General features: G+C 39.2%; 1 protein-coding gene across 1 annotated transcript; it reads right to left on the reverse strand.

The window, feature by feature from the left end:
• Positions 1-9131: 9131 nt before the first annotated feature.
• LOC122938501 (cathelicidin-6-like) lies at positions 9132-20676 on the reverse strand. The gene is made up of 4 exons (XM_044294052.1): positions 20455-20676; positions 19921-20022; positions 15374-15445; positions 9132-9541 (listed from the first exon to the last, which is right to left on the reverse strand). The coding sequence occupies exons 1-4, from the start codon at positions 20641-20643 to the stop codon at positions 9401-9403; spliced, it is 504 nt and encodes a 167-aa protein (XP_044149987.1). The 5' UTR covers positions 20644-20676; the 3' UTR covers positions 9132-9400.
• Between the last annotated feature and the right edge of the window lie 68 nt (positions 20677-20744).

The following is a 20744-nucleotide window of genomic DNA, read 5'->3' on the forward strand; positions in this document are numbered from 1 at the left end:
TTTCGTGGAGGGATTATAGGACTCTGGACTCTTGTTGCTGTAGGCGAGATCCGGTCTAAAAAAGGACTTTCCCCGAGGCTGGATGGTAATGCCAAAAAATTGTCAGGACTATTGATAGATACTGAATGTGTGGAGATGTCGATGGATGTGGACAACTGAATGGACTGTGACGGGGATGGACAGATGGGATGTGTTCCTTCCATCTGTGGTTTGATGACTGGGGATCTTATTGGTGGGGACGGTAATTGTGGTTTATGTGGTCTCAAATTACCCACTGGGGTGCCATAGACAGATTTATTCGGATCCCCTGATAGGGTGTTTATTAGTGATGTTGATTCTTTCGATGTTGGTGTAGAAACTTTAGTTGGTGGTCTTGAAAGAATTTCAGGGGGAGTTTTAGGGGTATTTTTCCTACTTTTGGGCGGTGGATTTTTTGCCACAATCCCTGCATAAGTGATGACCCTAGGAGGATCAACTGAGGTGGAAAGAAAAGTAATGGGACGGGTAATTGACGGTATTCCCCTTTTGTTAGGGGGTTCTGTTTTTTTGGAAAATTGGGATGAGGGATGATTATTGCTACTGTTATAAAAGGTTCTACCCCTATTGGATTTGTCTGGGATCAACTCAGTCCTAGGGTATGAATTGTCTGATCTTCTATTGATGGGGAATGGACCCGTTATTTGAATAGGGGGTCTATGTTTCCTGTCCCAGATTCTTATTTCTTGTTTGTTATAATCCAACAGGTCTCTATGGAGTTTTGAACATTTATTCAAAACTTCATTATATTCAAAGGTTCTAAACATTCTCCGTTTATTGGTCATTTGGGGACCCGATTGTTTATTTCTCTTAAAGGAGGATGTATATCCCTGAAGTTTCGTGACTAAATTTGAGCAAACTTGTCTACGTTTGTGTATCAAAGCTTTCATGTAGTCCCTGGAGCAATTATCACTGATGGTTAGCCAGTGGTTCTTAAATGCGATATCCTCGAGAAAAGTGGGTTTAAGGGGAAGACGCAAACCCCATGGTATAATCTCCAGAGCTAAATAAATTGAAAGAAAATACCAGTCTAATTCATTGTGTATGTAGTCCTTAATCAAATATATATAAAAAATGTTTTTTTATATTTTATTTTATTTTTATTTTATATCTGTTCATATATATATATTTTTTCTGTTAAAACTAAATTAATGTATTTATATATTTTTATATTGATATTATTGTTCATTATTTTATTACATTACATCATATTGCATTTTTTATCAAGGTCCCATTCATTCCTTCTTTGTTGGGTACATTCACTCATAAACTCTGAATAGACCTGATCTATAATACATACTATACATATTTCTATGTTCTATGATCCATGCACCCAATGAAAAATCTGAGATAAAATCCCCCTTTGTTGTGGGTGCGATTGTGTGACTATGTGTGTATGCATTGAAGCATGCGTATACGCAGTGTTACACATACATACACCCATAAAATATTTCTATATATAAAAAATGTTTTTTTATATTTTATTTTATTTTTATTTTATATCTGTTCATATATATATATTTTTTCTGTTAAAACTAAATTAATGTATTTATTTCTCCTGAAGAAGAGGGCCTCAGACCCTCGAAACGCGTTGAGCCTTGTATTAATAAAATGATTGACCAGAAGCCACATGTGTAGGCGGCGTTCAATTATTTACCTCTCTACATACGATCCTGGCTGGGGGGGAAAAATAGTCCCAGGTGTATTGAGTTTATCCTGGTGACTGCCCCCCCCCCGTGAAGTGAGTGGATTTGATTTTATTCTTATCCTTGATTTTATTCTTACCCTTAATTTTATTTTTATCACTATTTTATGACCTCTAACATCACACAGACCCCGGTGAAGGTCTTATCTACATCTTATATACTAATAAGAATCCATCTGCATTTATATCACGACTATTGACTGAGTGATTTGGCGCCTGATACGTGTTTCAAACTTTTCTTCACGGGTGTGAAGGGCCTTTCTTCTTTTGTCCTTTCTACACCATCCATATCTCTTCATAAGTGGACAAGGGCAATCCTTGATCCACTGAAACACTTGAGCTGCCTATCTTGTTTCCATAACTTCAGATGAGCATAACTCCTATATTGTTCTGTATAGAACCCTCCTCCGCCCCCTGGCGCCTCTAATAGCCTCTACTCTAGGTACTACTTTTTTTGTGACTCCTGGTGCACGGTTAGACCGGGTAGTTCAAATTGTACCATAATCCTCTTTTTGTATCTCCACATTCTGCTTTACGGATCCGCGAGGGGCCCAAACTACGGGAAATTAACCAGCGGACAGAGGAAAGATGGCCGACTCGGGATGGAGTTATTTGGAAGAAGATCTTCCTGACTTTCAGAACAGATTAAAATGTGAATTGAATCAACTACTAACAAGGATGGGAAAAACGTTCCCCAAAGAAACACCATCATCGGGGTCTTGGAACACAATGACCCGAGTTGAGACCCATGACTCTATCCAAGGAATAGATGTGAACATCACCACTTTGATTAAGGACTACATACACAATGAATTAGACTGGTATTTTCTTTCAATTTATTTAGCTCTGGAGATTATACCACGGGGTTTGCGTCTTCCCCTTAAACCCACTTTTCTCGAGGATATCGCATTTAAGAACCACTGGCTAACCATCAGTGATAATTGCTCCAGGGACTACATGAAAGCTTTGATACACAAACGTAGACAAGTTTGCTCAAATTTAGTCACGAAACTTCAGGGATATACATCCTCCTTTAAGAGAAATAAACAATCGGGTCCCCAAATGACCAATAAACGGAGAATGTTTAGAACCTTTGAATATAATGAAGTTTTGAATAAATGTTCAAAACTCCTTAGAGACCTGTTGGATTATAACAAACAAGAAATAAGAATCTGGGACAGGAAACATAGACCCCCTATTCAAATAACGGGTCCATTCCCCATCAATAGAAGATCAGACAATTCATACCCTAGGACTGAGTTGATCCCAGACAAATCCAATAGGGGTAGAACCTTTTATAACAGTAGCAATAATCATCCCTCATCCCAATTTTCCAAAAAAACAGAACCCCCTAACAAAAGGGGAATACCGTCAATTACCCGTCCCATTACTTTTCTTTCCACCTCAGTTGATCCTCCTAGGGTCATCACTTATGCAGGGATTGTGGCAAAAAATCCACCGCCCAAAAGTAGGAAAAATACCCCTAAAACTCCCCCTGAAATTCTTTCAAGACCACCAACTAAAGTTTCTACACCAACATCGAAAGAATCAACATCACTAATAAACACCCTATCAGGGGATCCGAATAAATCTGTCTATGGCACCCCAGTGGGTAATTTGAGACCACATAAACCACAATTACCGTCCCCACCAATAAGATCCCCAGTCATCAAACCACAGATGGAAGGAACACATCCCATCTGTCCATCCCCGTCACAGTCCATTCAGTTGTCCACATCCATCGACATCTCCACACATTCAGTATCTATCAATAGTCCTGAAAATTTTTTGGCATTACCATCCAGCCTCGGGGAAAGTCCTTTTTTAGACCGGATCTCGCCTACAGCAACAAGAGTCCAGAGTCCTATAATCCCTCCACGAAAAACCTGGGAAACAGCACAGCTCCTAAGTCCATTATTAACATACACCGGTTCAAACATAATAAACACCCATCAGAATCTTCGGTCAATGAAGATCACACAATTTTATTCACCTGTGAAAACCACCCGAAAAAGACCCATTTCCGGCCAAGAGGCTGCAGAGGAGGGAAGCGCAGAAACACCAGTAAAAAAGAAGTCAAGACCCCGGAACAGGGAGAGAAAATCCCACATAATCCAGTCCACCGTCTTCGTGCCATCCAGAAAGATCTAAAGGCATATTTAATCTATCTAAGTATACCTTACAAGACAATGAGATAACATTATTAAGTAGAGGTCTCTCTTTTTGCCCGACAGATACAATAGATCCTTTTGAATTTTTTGTTGATTTAAATCAGTTTATGAGAAAACTTACACTCAAAAGGCACTTTGCAGGCAAGATTCGTACACAAACTAGAGTGGAAGATTTGATAGAACCCACCACTCAGAGTTGTCCACCCATTCCATGTGATCTCAAGGGTAAATCCTCTTTCTACCCCTTAGAAAGCAGGGGAGCACACATAGAATGCTTTTACAATATAGTACTAGAAGATTTGAAAACTACACTTACTGAACCAAAAGGAGGTAGTAGTAAAAAAAGTTCTTGTGATCCATATTCTAAAATACCCAGCAAAAAAAAAAAAAAAAAAAATCTAGATTCGAACGAACAGAAAGCATTAAAAAGGCCAACAAAGAAATTGTTATAAAGAGTGCAGACAAAGGAGGAGGGGTGGTAGTTATGAATTCTGACTACTACCTAACGGAAGCCCTAAGAATCCTATCAGATTCTGAATATTACAAACCACTGAAAGAAGACCCAACGAAACTCTTCAAGAAATCCCTTTTCGACCTAATAGATTTAGGACACTCCGGGGGAATTATTGACAAAAAATTAAGATCTTTTTTAAAAACTGCACATCCGTCAATATCTAGGTTTTATTTTCTGCCCAAAATCCACAAGAATCTTCAAAACCCTCCCGGAAGACCCATTATTTCAGGAGTGGGCTGTTTGACAGCTAATCTTTCTGCCTATGTAGACAGTTATCTACAGAAGTATGTACCCTTGATTCCATCTTACATAAGAGATACAGCACACCTTATAGATTCTCTAGAATCATTTCAGTGGGAGGAGAACTATATCTGGGTTACCCTTGATGTTTCAGCCCTGTACAGCAATATCCAACATCCTTTGGGTATTGCTGCCATCTCCCAGACCTTACTCCAGGATCCCCACATGCCAGATCACCAAAAAGAATTTCTTCTTAGATCTATTGAATTCATACTTCAACACAATTATTTCACATTTAATGACAAATTTTATATCCAAACAAAGGGAACAGCGATGGGCACCAAGTTTGCCCCTTCCTATGCGAACCTCTTCATGGGAGTGTTCGAACAGAAATATGGTTTACTTACACATCCACAAATCAGGTTCTACCGTCGCTTCATAGACGATATTATTTTCATCTGGCAAGGTAACAGTAACGACCTAATCCAATTTATTGAACACATCAATTCCAATCACTGGAGTCTTTCTTTTACTATGGAACAAAATCCAATGGAGGTGGTGTTCCTGGATCTACATCTTAGCACTAAAAATAAGAAAATTATCAGTAAGACCCACTTCAAAAGTGTGGATGCCAATAGTTTCCTTGATTATAAGAGCTGTCACCATTCGAAATGGAAACGCAACATCCCATATAGTCAAATGAAGAGGATCAGGAGAAACTGCACAGACGATCGTACTATGAAGATCCAGGTTAGGGAACTTAAGGAAAAATTTAAAGAAAAAGGCTACCCAAAAAAACTGTTAATAGACTCCAGCAAGAAAATATATCAAATCTCACAAAAAGAGAGTCTCAAATCCAAACCTAAATCCTCCACACTAGAAAAAATAAAAAGTAAAGATAGGTTTCAAGGCTCAAGTCTGATAACTCGTTATAATTCACAACACTCTCTGATTAGGCAAACCCTAGTAAAGAATTGGCCAATTTTATTAAAAGACCCTATATTGGGCAAACTAATCCCCGCGAAACCGATTCTTATATTCAGAAGGGCAAAAACCCTGAAGAACCTACTAGCCCCTTCTTGCCCAAAAATAGAGGAAAACTCCTCCCAATATAAAAAAACTATCGAAAAAATTCCCCAAAAACTCCATGGAAATTTCAAATGCAACAATAAAAGATGCAAATGCTGCAATATGCTAACAAACGGAAAGAAAGAAGTTACCATTCCTTCCAATAATGAAACTTTTAACATCAGACACAGGTTAGATTGCGGGTCAACTAATGTCATCTATCTTCTACGTTGTCCCTTGCAACCTTTTCTATGTAGGACGCACCATCCAATCAGCACGCGAAAGGATGAACGAACATAGGTCGAACATTACAAGAAAGATTACAACCCATAGTGTATCCAGACATTTTGCGATGTTCCATGAGGGAGACCCATCCGGTCTAACAGTCACATTACTAGAAAAGGACATGAAGTCCTACCAGTCTCTATGTCGCAGGGAGATGTATTGGATTTTCTGCCTCAACACTTTAATACCATTCGGTTTAAATGAATCCCTGGAGTATGCGAACTATTAAAAACTACTTCTGAAATATAATAAATATATTTTTTATTCCATATTCTTTTACGGTATATATAGTTTATACATCTGTGGCTCATCCATAGATACATTGCACATATGAATGTATTATCTATTAATGTGTCTATACACATGTTCACCAGCACCATTGTCGTCCAATTTCTCCATTCTTTCCCCCTCCCCCCTTCCCAAAGTAATTATAACTTAATTTAAATTCATCTTTGATTCACAATACTCCTTCATAGCAAGACCATAATTTCCATATTTAATGTTCATCTGGGTATCTTTTTGATCCCCTTTTTTTTCCCATTCTCACCTAATTAAGTTAGATTCCACTATATTAAAAAGGACTTCTATACTATACAGATATTTAAGAAGGGGTTTGCGTCCCAAGGTGACACGCATTGCGTGTGTATCCACCCACCAATCAGACGCCGGCCCCTCTTCCCCTTACCCTGCCTGGGAACCGGAAGAAGATGGCGGTGCGTTCCACAGTGGAACGCATCGCTAACATAGATGTTACCGATGCACCAACCGTGGGTAAAACGTTAAGCCAAAAAATTAAACTAGAGGGGACCCATCTTTCCCCCTTTCCCTGTCCACTACCCACAATGAGATCTTCATCCATACACTAATCTCCCTAACCGATTCCCTATATTATCATCAAACAACCGGAAGTAAATGGCGGTGCGTTCCACAGTGGAACGCATCGCGATTAGGAATACTCAGTTCGTCTTCTCAGGTAATGTCTTCTACATTTAAAACCATAAGACTAGGGACCACTATGCGCTTGTAGCAGGAGACTTTAGGGAATATATGAAACATATGAATTAGATAACTCTGGAGGGAGACTTGATTTGATCCATGCAGACAGGAAGTGGGAGGTCCTATAGACTACACGTGCAAACTATAAATACCTCACTAGAACAACTCATCCTAATGACTCCTGACTGGTCTTGGAATCCACCAAAGCACTCCTGAAGGTATGGATCAACTTAATTCTTTTGGACTCATTGCTATGGACATATATGTCTTTTTAGGTTTTTTCTCCATGTAGATTTTTTATATGTGTATATGTGTCTCTGGGTTGGACAGCTAACATGTGTCCATTATTTTATACTCTATATACGAATATATTTTTATATTGATATTATTGTTCATTATTTTATTACATTACATCATATTGCATTTTTTATCAAGGTCCCATTCATTCCTTCTTTGTTGGGTACATTCACTCATAAACTCTGAATAGACCTGATCTATAATACATACTATACATATTTCTATGTTCTATGATCCATGCACCCAATGAAAAATCTGAGATAAAATCCCCCTTTGTTGTGGGTGCGATTGTGTGACTATGTGTGTATGCATTGAAGCATGCGTATACGCAGTGTTACACATACATACACCCATAAAATATTTCTATATATAAAAAATGTTTTTTTATATTTTATTTTATTTTTATTTTATATCTGTTCATATATATATATTTTTTCTGTTAAAACTAAATTAATGTATTTATTTCTCCTGAAGAAGAGGGCCTCAGACCCTCGAAACGCGTTGAGCCTTGTATTAATAAAATGATTGACCAGAAGCCACATGTGTAGGCGGCGTTCAATTATTTACCTCTCTACATACGATCCTGGCTGGGGGGGAAAAATAGTCCCAGGTGTATTGAGTTTATCCTGGTGACTGCCCCCCCCGTGAAGTGAGTGGATTTGATTTTATTCTTATCCTTGATTTTATTCTTACCCTTAATTTTATTTTTATCACTATTTTATGACCTCTAACATCACACAGACCCCGGTGAAGGTCTTATCTACATCTTATATACTAATAAGAATCCATCTGCATTTATATCACGACTATTGACTGAGTGATTTGGCGCCTGATACGTGTTTCAAACTTTTCTTCACGGGTGTGAAGGGCCTTTCTTCTTTTGTCCTTTCTACACCATCCATATCTCTTGTGCTGTTACTGCCACTGTTTTTCCCCCCACCTCCCCACTATGTGACTGGGCCACTATGTTTTTTTGTCCTTAGCAATACTGATGGATTACTGACCACATGCTGACCATGTGAAGGTAGATGCTCAAAAGACAGGATTTGTTTTGGGGTTGTTTTTCTGATGGATGAGAAGAAGGGAAAAATAAACAGTGACGTCAACACAAACTTACTGCTGACACCTTCTCCACTCTGTCGGGGGGTCACTACTTGTCTCACCGTGTAACAGAACAGGTTCTGTAGAAATCTGTGTGGAATCAGCTGACGACGGTGTAAAAGGAGTGCGCTCTTTCACTCTATAGCAGGATCTTGGGCCTCTGTACGGTTCTTTATACTTGACGCTTACATTGACCTGTAAGACTGAGTTCACACTTGAGTTATTTGGTGAGTTTTTGTCCCATAACTTACAAAATAAGTGAAGTGTGAAATGATTCTTAGAGTGACGCCTGTCATCTGCCTGTCATACTGACGCACAGTAACTGTTTGACTACCAGAAAGGACTCGCTATACATGTTTCTGCAAAGCGCAGTGTTCTACACCGCTATACAGGCTCTCTGCAGCCAGGAGATAGCGCTTCATCACAATTCATTTGGATCAAATTCAAATGTTTTTAAAACTTCGCTCATCTCTAGTTATCATCATCAGCATAATTCCCTCTCCTAATCATCCTGATTACTATCATCATCCTCACTCTCCTCTAACACACTTACCATCATCTTTTCTTCCATTAATCTCATTCCTCCTCCTCCTCCTCCTCAGCATCATCCACCTTATCCTCATCTTCCTTATCATCACACCTTATATTTACCATCGTAATTATTCCCCTCTTCATTCATCATCCTCACCATGACTTCCCAGGAAGTAACCACACAGTGTTATTTGTTGCTACGTTTATTTGTAACATTGTATCAATTCAGAACGTTCCACAGACAGAACATGGCGGATCTCATAGCAAGCTGAAACTCCTGAAATCTCTCCTCCACAGACCAGAGTGAAGATGGGAGAGGTCAGAAGAAGTAAGGAGGGATTCGCAATGTGCCACCTCGCACCTCATAATAATAACTAGTAAAGCTTAAGTTATAACGGTAATGTGCTTGTCATAAGCCACAATCTCAGATCTCGTTCCACTGTTGACTGCAGATCTTTACACCCATAGTAAGGTAGGTCTGTTTTGTTTTTTACCGGTTGAGCCAGAGGCGATATGACTATAACCTCCTGTTAGCCGCGGCCTGCAGGACCTCCCCCTGCATGGTCTCCTTCTGCTGGACCGCTTCACACGGACCTCCTGGAAGAGAACAGAACAAGCATAAGAAACATCGTACATAACGTAAACAGATTCAATAATCTTAAAGGAATATTCCAGAAAGCAGTGTCCACCAGATCTTCCTCACCTTTCTGCTCTCTTTATCCATTTTATACCTGTATTCCCTGGGTCCTGTCTCCCCACAGCTCTTCTCCTGCATACTAGTCATGTTCCATCCCCCTACATAGGACACGTTATCCCCCTCTGTGCACAGACTGCTCCCTGCTCTTGTATTATCGTGCAGCAGGAGTGAAGCGTACGTCACCGATCCTGGATCCGGAACAACAGAGGAAGAGGAGGAGCAGATAGAGACCATCTCATTGGAGTGCCTTCTGCTGGGTCCTCCGATTTCCCCACAGCAAAGGTTTGTGAATGTTAAAGGGACAGGAGTAAAACCCTGGAGTGGCATTACCATTACTACACCTTGCTACTGTCTCTAATGGGCTAACATAAATGCCATCCTGTATACTTCTTATCAGGTCCTTTACATTGTGCATTTATGTGATTGTTACACAACTGTTATTACATGTAATGTGCCTGGTTCACCAGCAGGTGGCAGCGTATATGGCAGAGAGAAATATACTTAGAATGGAACTCACCATTCCATTACTTCCCATTTGGGAAGAAGTGGGCCAGTCCTGCCTTCAACCTGAAGGGAGGGGCAGCAGTTCCAGGTAATCCCGGTTCTAGTCTACACAGGGTAGTGTAAGCCTGGGCACAGTCACAGCCAGACCTGCCTATAACAGCCAGTGCATGTTCAGCTAGGCTTGCCATCAAATCATATGTATGGAAGATATAGCAACTAGAGGAAAGTGTTCTTCGGTTGCCAAAAAATATATCAGCCAGAGAAAATTGTTCTTCGGTTGGAGCAGGAGCCACCAAAGGGAAGTAGCTTGTAGAGCACCCGGACTCCATGCTAATTTATTTTACTGAGTGTCAGGAGGAGAATAACAGCCAAAGGCACCCCAATCCTAGGATATCAGAACTGACCAAAAGTCCAGTAACCAGACCTAAACAGAGTTTAGCAAAGCAGAGAGAAAGATAGCAGAGTTATTAGGCAACCTATCAGCCCAGCATAGAAAGAGAGAGAGCAGAGTTATCAAGTTTGCCTGCCAGTTTATGCCAAAGCCTGCTGGAACCATGGGAAAGTCTGAATGTTAGAAAAGCCTGAATAGTGTCTGGAATCAAATGTATCCAAGTAAAGCTGCTGTAAAAGTTTACCAAGGTGTGGACTCAAGTTATTCTTCATACCTTAACTCAACTATTCCCCTTTATTTGCTTCGGAGCCTAATCCTTAGTCCCGCTGTGTACAGGTAGGAGCACCGTGACACATATAGGCTGCACAATATCACTCAGCATTTCCTACTAAACCTGGGATGTGATTGGGCCCTGGGGGTGGCACATTGCAAAATTCACAAACAGGATATAGACTTTTGTGCCGTGTTGCTGCTAAAGGCCTAGAGAATTTACAAAACCCCCCAAAAAAAGACTTTGCTGCGTTTCTGCCAGCCAAACTGGGTAGAAATGATGTGGGTTGACAAAGTGCAGGCAGCCCTCGTGGAAATACAGGCTGTCAAGGAGAAGCGGGCATCTGGATAAGCAGAGGTGTCTGCCATGCTGGCTGGTGCAGTGGAGGAGGCCGGAACATCCACTCCACCGCCCAGAGTCATCCTACGCTCAGTAAGATTCAATTCAGAGGTTCCACCTCAAGTAGTGGTCCATGCCCGGACGATGTGGGACTACAAAAAAGTTATTGAGGAATGGGTCATCCAAGTCCTGGACCACCCACAGCAGGGGGATCCGAAATGGAAGCGCTGCCTGAGCACCATTGCCTGGTTTTCTGTCGAGAGTGGGAACGGCTTTCTGGCGGACAACGAGATGGTGAGGAGCTGTTTGTTGGCCGCAGATCTGTGAACTGCCCCTATCTCCCCCAGGCCCAACATAACTTATATGCATCGGACCATATATCCCCACGGACGATTCCCCACCAGAGTGATCCTGCTAGACAAGCCCCTAGTCCCCGTGCCGGTACCTGAACACTGGCCGAAGGATCCAGCAGCTCCAGCAAGTGTGCGCTGCTTGCAGGAGACCGCGGAAGGAGCCCTCCGTTTCTAAGAAAGGCCTCAGACCCAGCCGGAGGTTCTGATTCCGGGCCTACTTCCTAATCCCGCCTTCCAGCTCAAGAACCAAATGACCACCGCCTTTTCATATCACCGTACGGTGGTAAACTACCAGCTTCTTTGGAAGATGACGTCGGCTTCATAAACAGGCCCCCAGTTCCAAACTCCACCAGCAGAGGTCCAATTGCAGCAGCCCTTGCAGCTGGAGATCTTCAGTTTTCCTGCTCCGGCACCTTAAATCAAGAAGTGGTGCAGCTATTGCCAGTGTTACCAACCGGTCAAAACCAGAATGCTTTACTAGAGGGCAGTGGAGTTCTGCCACCACTGCACGTCTTGCCTACAAAGGGCAGGAGCGACCCCTGATGGGCATCAGCAGCTCCAGCAGTGAAAAGAATTTCAGGTTTCTCCTCCTAAAGAACTACTCCTCTGTGAAGTAAGGAAGAGGACAATAATGGACAATCAAAGCCACATCTGGGACTGAACTTGAAGGCTGAGAAATCGTTGGCCCATCCGTTTTATTTTGTTGCCTTGTTTGGTTCTCACTCAGATGGACACGTTTGTTAGGACTCCACCCATCTACAATATCTTCAAAAGCCTCCAAGTTGCACATGTCAGCGCCAAATGACCTTTTCCCCCTTTTCAGGTTTAGTAGGAACCCCACCTGCCTTAAGGGTTCTTAGTAAAATTTCTGTTATTGATAATGTTGTGCTACATTATGTGACCAATAGTGGGGGGGTCTTACCTATGTGTTTCAGTTTTGCAACGTCACAAGCCAGCACCCAAACGTGTACTTGAGCTCTTTGTAACCTCTACTGTGACATTTTTGCACCAAAGTTTTAAAGTTTAGCAATGTTCAAGCACCTTAGCCCATTGTATGGACTCTTTTTGATGGGTACAGCAATGTGACCTCTTATGCACTTTGGACTTTGCAATGTTAGCTAGATAGTTAGCATCCTTACTTCCTTGTTCATATGGACTGCCTCTGAGGATGCCTAATGCTAATGGTCCCACTTTGCTTTGTGTTAGTTCAGAAAGCCTAAAGCAGCACTTTAACTTTATAAAGGGAACCCTGGAGAATACAGAAATCACAACTCGAGGGCGGCTTGGTTTTAAGTAAGGGGGTATGTAACAATCCGGAGTTGTGTTACCATTCCTACACCCTGCTAGTGTCTCTATTGGGCTAACATAAATGTCATCCTGTGTATTTCTTTCCAGGTCCTTTACATTTTGCATTTATATGATTGTTATGCTACAGTTTTTACATGTAATATGCCTGGTTCACCAGCAGGTGGCAGCGCATATGGCAGAGAGAGAGACAGATACTTAGGTAGAATGGAACTCACCATTCTATTCTCTCCACTTTGGGCAGAAGTGGGTCAGTCCTGCTTCCCACCAGAAAGGAGGTGGCAGCAGTGTCAGTTTATTCTGGTTCTAGTCTATACAGGGAAGTGTAAGCCTGGGCACAGTCACAGCCAGATGTGCATATAACAGCCAGTGCAGGCTTTGTTATGCTTGCCATAAAATCAGATGTATGGAAGATATAGCAACCAAAGGAAACTGTTCTTCGGATGGAGCAGGAGCCACCAAAGGGAAGAAGCTTGTAGAGCACCAAGATTTCATGCCATAATAGCCCAAGGCACCCCAATTAAAGGATACCAAAACCGACCAAAAGTCCAGTAACCGGAACTGCCTGCCGGATCAGGCAATCTGCATGCAAACGCACATCATTTGTAGATGAATCCGGATCTATTATTTTTTTTTTTCACATTTTAAGGACGGATACGACATTGCAGTATTTTTTTTACTAATACATTTCAATGTAAATGAATGCTGGCATTCCGGCAACTGATCCAGAATTTTGGACGGAGTTAACACCGCAGCATGCTGCGGTATTTCCTCAGTCCAAAATGCTGTTCAGTGACTGAACTGATGACATCCTGATGCATCCTGAACGGATTTCTCTCCATTCAGAATGCATGGGGATAAAACTGATCCGTTCTTTTCCAGTATTAAGCCACTATGACCGAATTCAGTGGCGGAAAAGAAAAACGCTAGTGTGAAAGTACCCTTAGTACAGCAGAGAGAGAGAAAGCAGAGTTATTGAGCAAGCCGGTCAGTCCAGCAGGGAAAGAAATAAAGCAGAGTTACCAAGTTTGCCTGCCAGTTTATGCCAAAACCTGCTGAAAACCAAGAGAAAGTCTAAATGTTAGAAAAGCCTGAATATTGTCTGGAATTACAGAAAATTTACCCAAGTAAAGCTGCTGTTAAAGTTTACCATGGTCTAGAGTTAAGTTATTCTTCATCCCTTAACTCAACTATTCCCCTTTTATTTGCTTCGAAGCCTAAGCCTGGGGTCCTGCTGTATCCAGGTAGGAGCACCGTGACACATATAAGCCGCACAATACCACTCGGCATTTCACTAAACCTGGGACGCCATAGGGCCCTGGGGAGCGGCACGTTGCACATGTCCATTAAAAGTGTCATATCACATATTAACAGCCTAAATGTGAATATTCTATGTAATTGTTTTACAAAAATCATTTGGTTTTCTTGATAAAATGTTTCTATACTATATTTCTTCCTAGTATTCTATTTCCTGTCCAAGCTCCTTAACAACTTCTTGATTTGGACTTTTAGCACGGTAGACGGTTTAACATAACTCTGTCAGTGAGGCCATCACTGTGACCAGAGGGAAGGGGATAAGTGACTCTATTACAGCATCATACATTATATTGCTCCATACAATGCCCTTCTGTGGACATCTTCATTTAGACCTATCACGAGAAAAATAGAGCTGTCATACTGTCACCCCAATTCCAACTATTTTCACGAGGATTACCCTTCAGATAACAGGTTCTCCTCACTGCAGTAGCAAATTGCCAATAATTACTACACAGAGAGGTCTTATCACATGATTTCATTGCTTTAGAAAAAAAATAAAAAATTGTGCTTGATTTTCAAAGGTATAGTACTGCCAAAATGTAAAAAGATACAGCCAAAAATTCCCCCAAAAATATAGTATTTTATGAGTGATACTTGAAAACATACCCCATTCTGATGAAAGTATCTCTTTAAAGGGGTTGTCTCAGTTCAAACATTGGTGGCATATTGATCGCATATGCCACCAATGTAAGATAGGTGCGGGTCCCACCTTTGAGACCCGAACCCAGGGGTGAACCTAGCCTTTGTGCTGCCTGAGGCGAAGAATGAAATCGCGCCCAACCCCTCCGGCCGTACTATTTAAGGCATACTTTATACAGTTGAATATAGAGATATATTCCTACAGCCCCCACTTGTCTCTAGGTCTTGCCGCCTGAGGCAATCACCTCACCTGGCCTCTTTGGTGGTGCACCCCTGCCCTAACCTGTGGCACCTCTAGAACAGAGTGCCCAAAGTGAAGGAGAGTGCCATAGCTCTACTATTTTCAGCACTCCCTTGAGTGAACAGAAGGCAGGTGTGTACGCGCAGTGCGCTCTTGCCCACTATAAAAACTTTGTTCTAGAGATAGGTGCGGGACCCAGAGGTGGATATACATCTATCTGACATTGGTGGAGGATCTTAGTAATATGGCATCAATGTTTGCGCTGAGACAACCACGTTTATGGGATCTGAATCCACAAGAAAAGATGCGGGGACTTCTCAGTGGCCAGGATAATATTACAGGACGGGAGGTGCTATCCGTACAGTGTCCTACCTTGTTCAGACTGGTGCACATTATGTCCTCAGGATCCTCATCACCCAAATCCAGAGAACAGATCTTTACATCCTGCAGGACACAAACATAAGAGTCATCATCTACAGGGAAGAATCACTAATCATCACAACTATATACCACATGTGAGAAAAACAGAAAAGCATGAAATACAGTAAGTGTATACCGCAGATTATATACATGTACAGTCACTAATATATGGACCGATCACTGCCCCAGTATTCATTACTGATTCTGATATCTTTATAGTAGTTATATTCTTGTACATAGGAGCAGTATTATAGTAGTTATATTCTTGTACATAGGAGCAGTATTATAGTAGTTATATTCTTGTACATAGGAGCAGTATTATAGTAGTTATATCCCTGTACATAGGAGGCAGTATTATAGTAGTTATATTCTTGTACATAGGAGCAGTGTTATAGTAGTTATATTCTTGTACATAGGAGCAGTATTATTGTAGTTATATTCTTGTACATAGGAGCAGTATTATAGCAGTTATATTCTTGTACATAGGAGCAGTATTATAGTAGTTATATTCTTGTACATAGGAGCAGTATTATAGTAGTTATATTCTTGTACATAGGAGCAGTATTATAGTAGTTATATTCTTGTACATAGGAGCAGTATTATAGTAGTTATATTCTTGTACATAGGAGCAGTATTATAGTAGTTATATCCCTGTACATAGGAGGCAGTATTATAGTAGTTATATTCTTGTACATAGGAGCAGTGTTATAGTAGTTTAGTAGTTATATTCTTGTACATAGGAGCAGTATTATAGTAGTTATATCCTGTACATAGGAGCAGTATTATAGTAGTTATATTCTTGTACATAGGAGCAGTATTATAGTAGTTATATTCTTGTACATAGGAGCAGTATTATAGTAGTTATATTCTTGTACATAGGAGCAGTATTATAGTAGTTATATTCTTGTACATAGGAGCAGTATTATAGTAGTTATATTCTTGTACATAGGAGCAGTATTATAGTAGTTATATTCTTGTACATAGGAGCAGTATTATAGTAGTTATATTCCTGTACATAGGAGCAGTATTATAGTAGTTATATTCTTGTACATAGGAGCAGTAGTTATAGTAGTTATATTCTTGTACATAGGAGCAGTATTATAGTAGTTATATTCTTGTACATAGGAGCAGTATTATAGTAGTTATATTCTTGTACATAGGAGCAGTATTATAGTAGTTATATTCTTGTACATAGGAGCAGTATTATAGTAGTTATATTCTTGTACATAGGAGCAGTATTATAGTAGCTATATTCTTGTACATAGTAGCAGTATTATAGTAGTCATATTCTTGTACATAAGAGCAGTATTATAGTAGTTATATTCTTGTACATAGGAGGCAGTATTATAGTAGTTATATTCCTGTACATAGGAGCAGTATTATAGTAGTTATATTCTTGTTCATAGGAGCAGTATTATAGTAGTTATATTCTTCTACATAGAAGCAGTATTATAGTAGTTATATTCTTGTACATAGGAGCAGTATTATAGTAGGTATATTCTTGTACATAGGAGCAGTATTATAGTAGTTATATTCTTGTACATAGGAGCAGTATTATAGTAGTTATATTCTTGTACATAGGAGCAGTATTATAGTAGTTATATTCTTGTACATAGGAGCAGTATTATAGTAGTTATATTCTTGTTCATAGGAGCAGTATTATAGTAGTTATATTCTTCTACATAGAAGCAGTATTATAGTAGTTATATTCTTGTACATAGGAGCAGTATTATAGTAGGTATATTCTTGTACATAGGAGGCAGTATTATAGTAGTTATATTCTTGTTCATAGGAGCAGTATTATAGTAGTTATATTCTTGTACATAGGAGCAGTAATATAGTAGTAATATTCTTGTACATAGGGGGCAGTATTATAGTAGTTATATTCCTGTACATAGGAGCGGTATTATAGTAGTTATATTCTTGTACATAGGAGGCAGTATTATAGTAGTCATATTCTTGTACATAGGAGCAGTATTATAGTAGTTATATTCTTGTACATAGGAGCAGTATTATAGTAGTTATATTCTTGTACATAGGAGCGGTATTATAGTAGTTATATTCTTGTACATAGGAGGCAGTATTATAGTAGTCATATTCTTGTACATAGGAGCAGTATTATAGTAGTTATATTCTTGTATATAGGAGCAGTATTATAGCAGTTATATTCTTATACATAGGAGGCAGTGTTATAGTAGTTATATTCTTGTACATAGGAGCAGTATTATAGTAGTTATATTCCTGTACATAGGAGGCAGTATTATAGTAGTTATATTCTTGTACATAGGAGCAGTATTATAGCAGTTATATTCTTATACATAGGAGCAGTATTATAGTAGTTATATTCTTGTACATAGCAGCAGTATTATAGTAGTTATATTCTTGTATATAGGAGCAGTATTATAGCAGTTATATTCTTATACATAGGAGGCAGTATTATAGTAGTTATATTCTTATACATAGGAGGCAGTATTATAGTAGTTATATTCTTGTACATAGGAGCAGTAATATAGTAGTTATATTCTTGTACATAGGAGCAGTATTATAGCAGTTATATTCTTGTACATAGGAGCAGTATTATAGTAGTTATATTCTTGTACATAGCAGCAGTATTATAGTAGTTATATTCTTGTACATAGGAGCAGTATTATAGTAGTTATATTCTTGTACATAGGAGCAGTATTATAGTAGTTATATCCCTGTACATAGGAGGCAGTATTATAGTAGTTATATTCTTGTACATAGGAGCAGTGTTATAGTAGTTATATTCTTGTACATAGGAGCAGTATTATTGTAGTTATATTCTTGTACATAGGAGCAGTATTATAGTAGTTATATTCTTGTACATAGGAGCAGTATTATAGTAGTTATATTCTTGTACATAGGAGCAGTATTATAGTAGTTATATTCTTGTACATAGGAGCAGTATTATAGTAGCTATATTCTTGTACATAGTAGCAGTATTATAGTAGTCATATTCTTGTACATAAGAGCAGTATTATAGTAGTTATATTCTTGTACATAGGAGGCAGTATTATAGTAGTTATATTCCTGTACATAGGAGCAGTATTATAGTAGTTATATTCTTGTTCATAGGAGCAGTATTATAGTAGTTATATTCTTCTACATAGAAGCAGTATTATAGTAGTTATATTCTTGTACATAGGAGCAGTATTATAGTAGGTATATTCTTGTACATAGGAGCAGTATTATAGTAGTTATATTCTTGTACATAGGAGCAGTATTATAGTAGTTATATTCTTGTACATAGGAGCAGTATTATAGTAGTTATATTCTTGTACATAGGAGCAGTATTATAGTAGTTATATTCTTGTTCATAGGAGCAGTATTATAGTAGTTATATTCTTCTACATAGAAGCAGTATTATAGTAGTTATATTCTTGTACATAGGAGCAGTATTATAGTAGGTATATTCTTGTACATAGGAGGCAGTATTATAGTAGTTATATTCTTGTTCATAGGAGCAGTATTATAGTAGTTATATTCTTGTACATAGGAGCAGTAATATAGTAGTAATATTCTTGTACATAGGGGGCAGTATTATAGTAGTTATATTCCTGTACATAGGAGCGGTATTATAGTAGTTATATTCTTGTACATAGGAGGCAGTATTATAGTAGTCATATTCTTGTACATAGGAGCAGTATTATAGTAGTTATATTCTTGTACATAGGAGCAGTATTATAGTAGTTATATTCTTGTACATAGGAGCGGTATTATAGTAGTTATATTCTTGTACATAGGAGGCAGTATTATAGTAGTCATATTCTTGTACATAGGAGCAGTATTATAGTAGTTATATTCTTGTATATAGGAGCAGTATTATAGCAGTTATATTCTTATACATAGGAGGCAGTGTTATAGTAGTTATATTCTTGTACATAGGAGCAGTATTATAGTAGTTATATTCCTGTACATAGGAGGCAGTATTATAGTAGTTATATTCTTGTACATAGGAGCAGTATTATAGCAGTTATATTCTTATACATAGGAGCAGTATTATAGTAGTTATATTCTTGTACATAGCAGCAGTATTATAGTAGTTATATTCTTGTATATAGGAGCAGTATTATAGCAGTTATATTCTTATACATAGGAGGCAGTATTATAGTAGTTATATTCTTATACATAGGAGGCAGTATTATAGTAGTTATATTCTTGTACATAGGAGCAGTAATATAGTAGTTATATTCTTGTACATAGGAGCAGTATTATAGCAGTTATATTCTTGTACATAGGAGCAGTATTATAGTAGTTATATCCTTGTACATAGCAGCAGTATTATAGTAGTTATATTCTTGTATATAGGAGCAGTATTATAGCAGTTATATTCTTATACATAGGAGGCAGTATTATGTTTTTGACAGCTCAGTATCACCACATCTTGTAGAGATTTTCTTTTGCATGAAGTAGTTTTAAAATAACAGATTTAGGACTTAGTACAGATATTTTTTGCAATGTTTATGTAAATTACTTACTCCGTCGGGCTTGAAATCACACTGCGATAAATCAGGATTCTCGGATTTGAGGCACACCGTCTCTTTAATAATAAAGCCTCTTCTGTTCGGATTTTCATCTTCCTGTGATAAATAGATGGATGAAAACATAAATCTTCTGCCTCTTTTGTGATATATTTTGTTTGGTGAAGTCGACAGTGAAGCCTCAAGTCAAGAGTTTACAATTTCACTGTTTTCCAGGAGGGAACGTGACTTCTCAGTATTTGTCTGCAATAAATGCAGAACCAATTTCACCTGCCAATCTTTAGCTCTACTGATCCTGATGTATTCTCCAATCACATCCAAAACTGCGTCCACAGTTTCTGTTATCATACAGCAGTGCACTGTGAGAGCTCGGAGGATAGTTCCACATCCAGAGCCGGTCTTGCCAGTAGCAACCAGAAGACGTGTTGCTGTGAATGGAGCTTATAGGGACCTTTATATGTAATTATCTGAATTAAATTGCCAGCTTTACATGAAATGAATTTTGGAGCACCCCCTTGCCATATGCCTTACCTCCACTGGAACAGGGGGCAGCTGGTCCAGGGATTTATATAAGTATGTGACCCCCTCCCTCTGGTTGTAGAGGTCAATGACGTCTCCTATAGATCTTCCATCTTGGACCTCAGGGTCTACAGTGTCAGAGAGACAGCCGTGGAATGTGACAGCAGAGACGAGCAGCAGAGACAGCCACCAGCTCCTCATCTTGGCCTGTCTTAGAGGAACTGTCCTCTCCTTACCCCCCTCCTTTCTTTATATTCCAGGATGATGGTGCAATCCTGGGTGTTTTACTTTTGTCATCAGCT

This window comes from Bufo gargarizans, chromosome 5, assembly GCF_014858855.1.
Source record: "Bufo gargarizans isolate SCDJY-AF-19 chromosome 5, ASM1485885v1, whole genome shotgun sequence".
Taxonomy (NCBI): domain Eukaryota; kingdom Metazoa; phylum Chordata; class Amphibia; order Anura; family Bufonidae; genus Bufo; species Bufo gargarizans.

Coding starts and splice junctions, on each gene's coding strand:
- LOC122938501 (XM_044294052.1), bottom strand. CDS start 20,643: ATGAGGAGCTGGTGGCTGTCTCTGCTGCTCGTCTCTGCTGTCACATTC. Junction 20,023..20,454: donor TGCCCCCTGTTCCAGTGGAG/GTAAGGCATATG, acceptor TATTTATCACAG/GAAGATGAAAATCCGAACAG. Junction 9,542..15,373: donor TGTGCACCAGTCTGAACAAG/GTAGGACACTGT, acceptor GTTCTCTTCCAG/GAGGTCCGTGTGAAGCGGTC.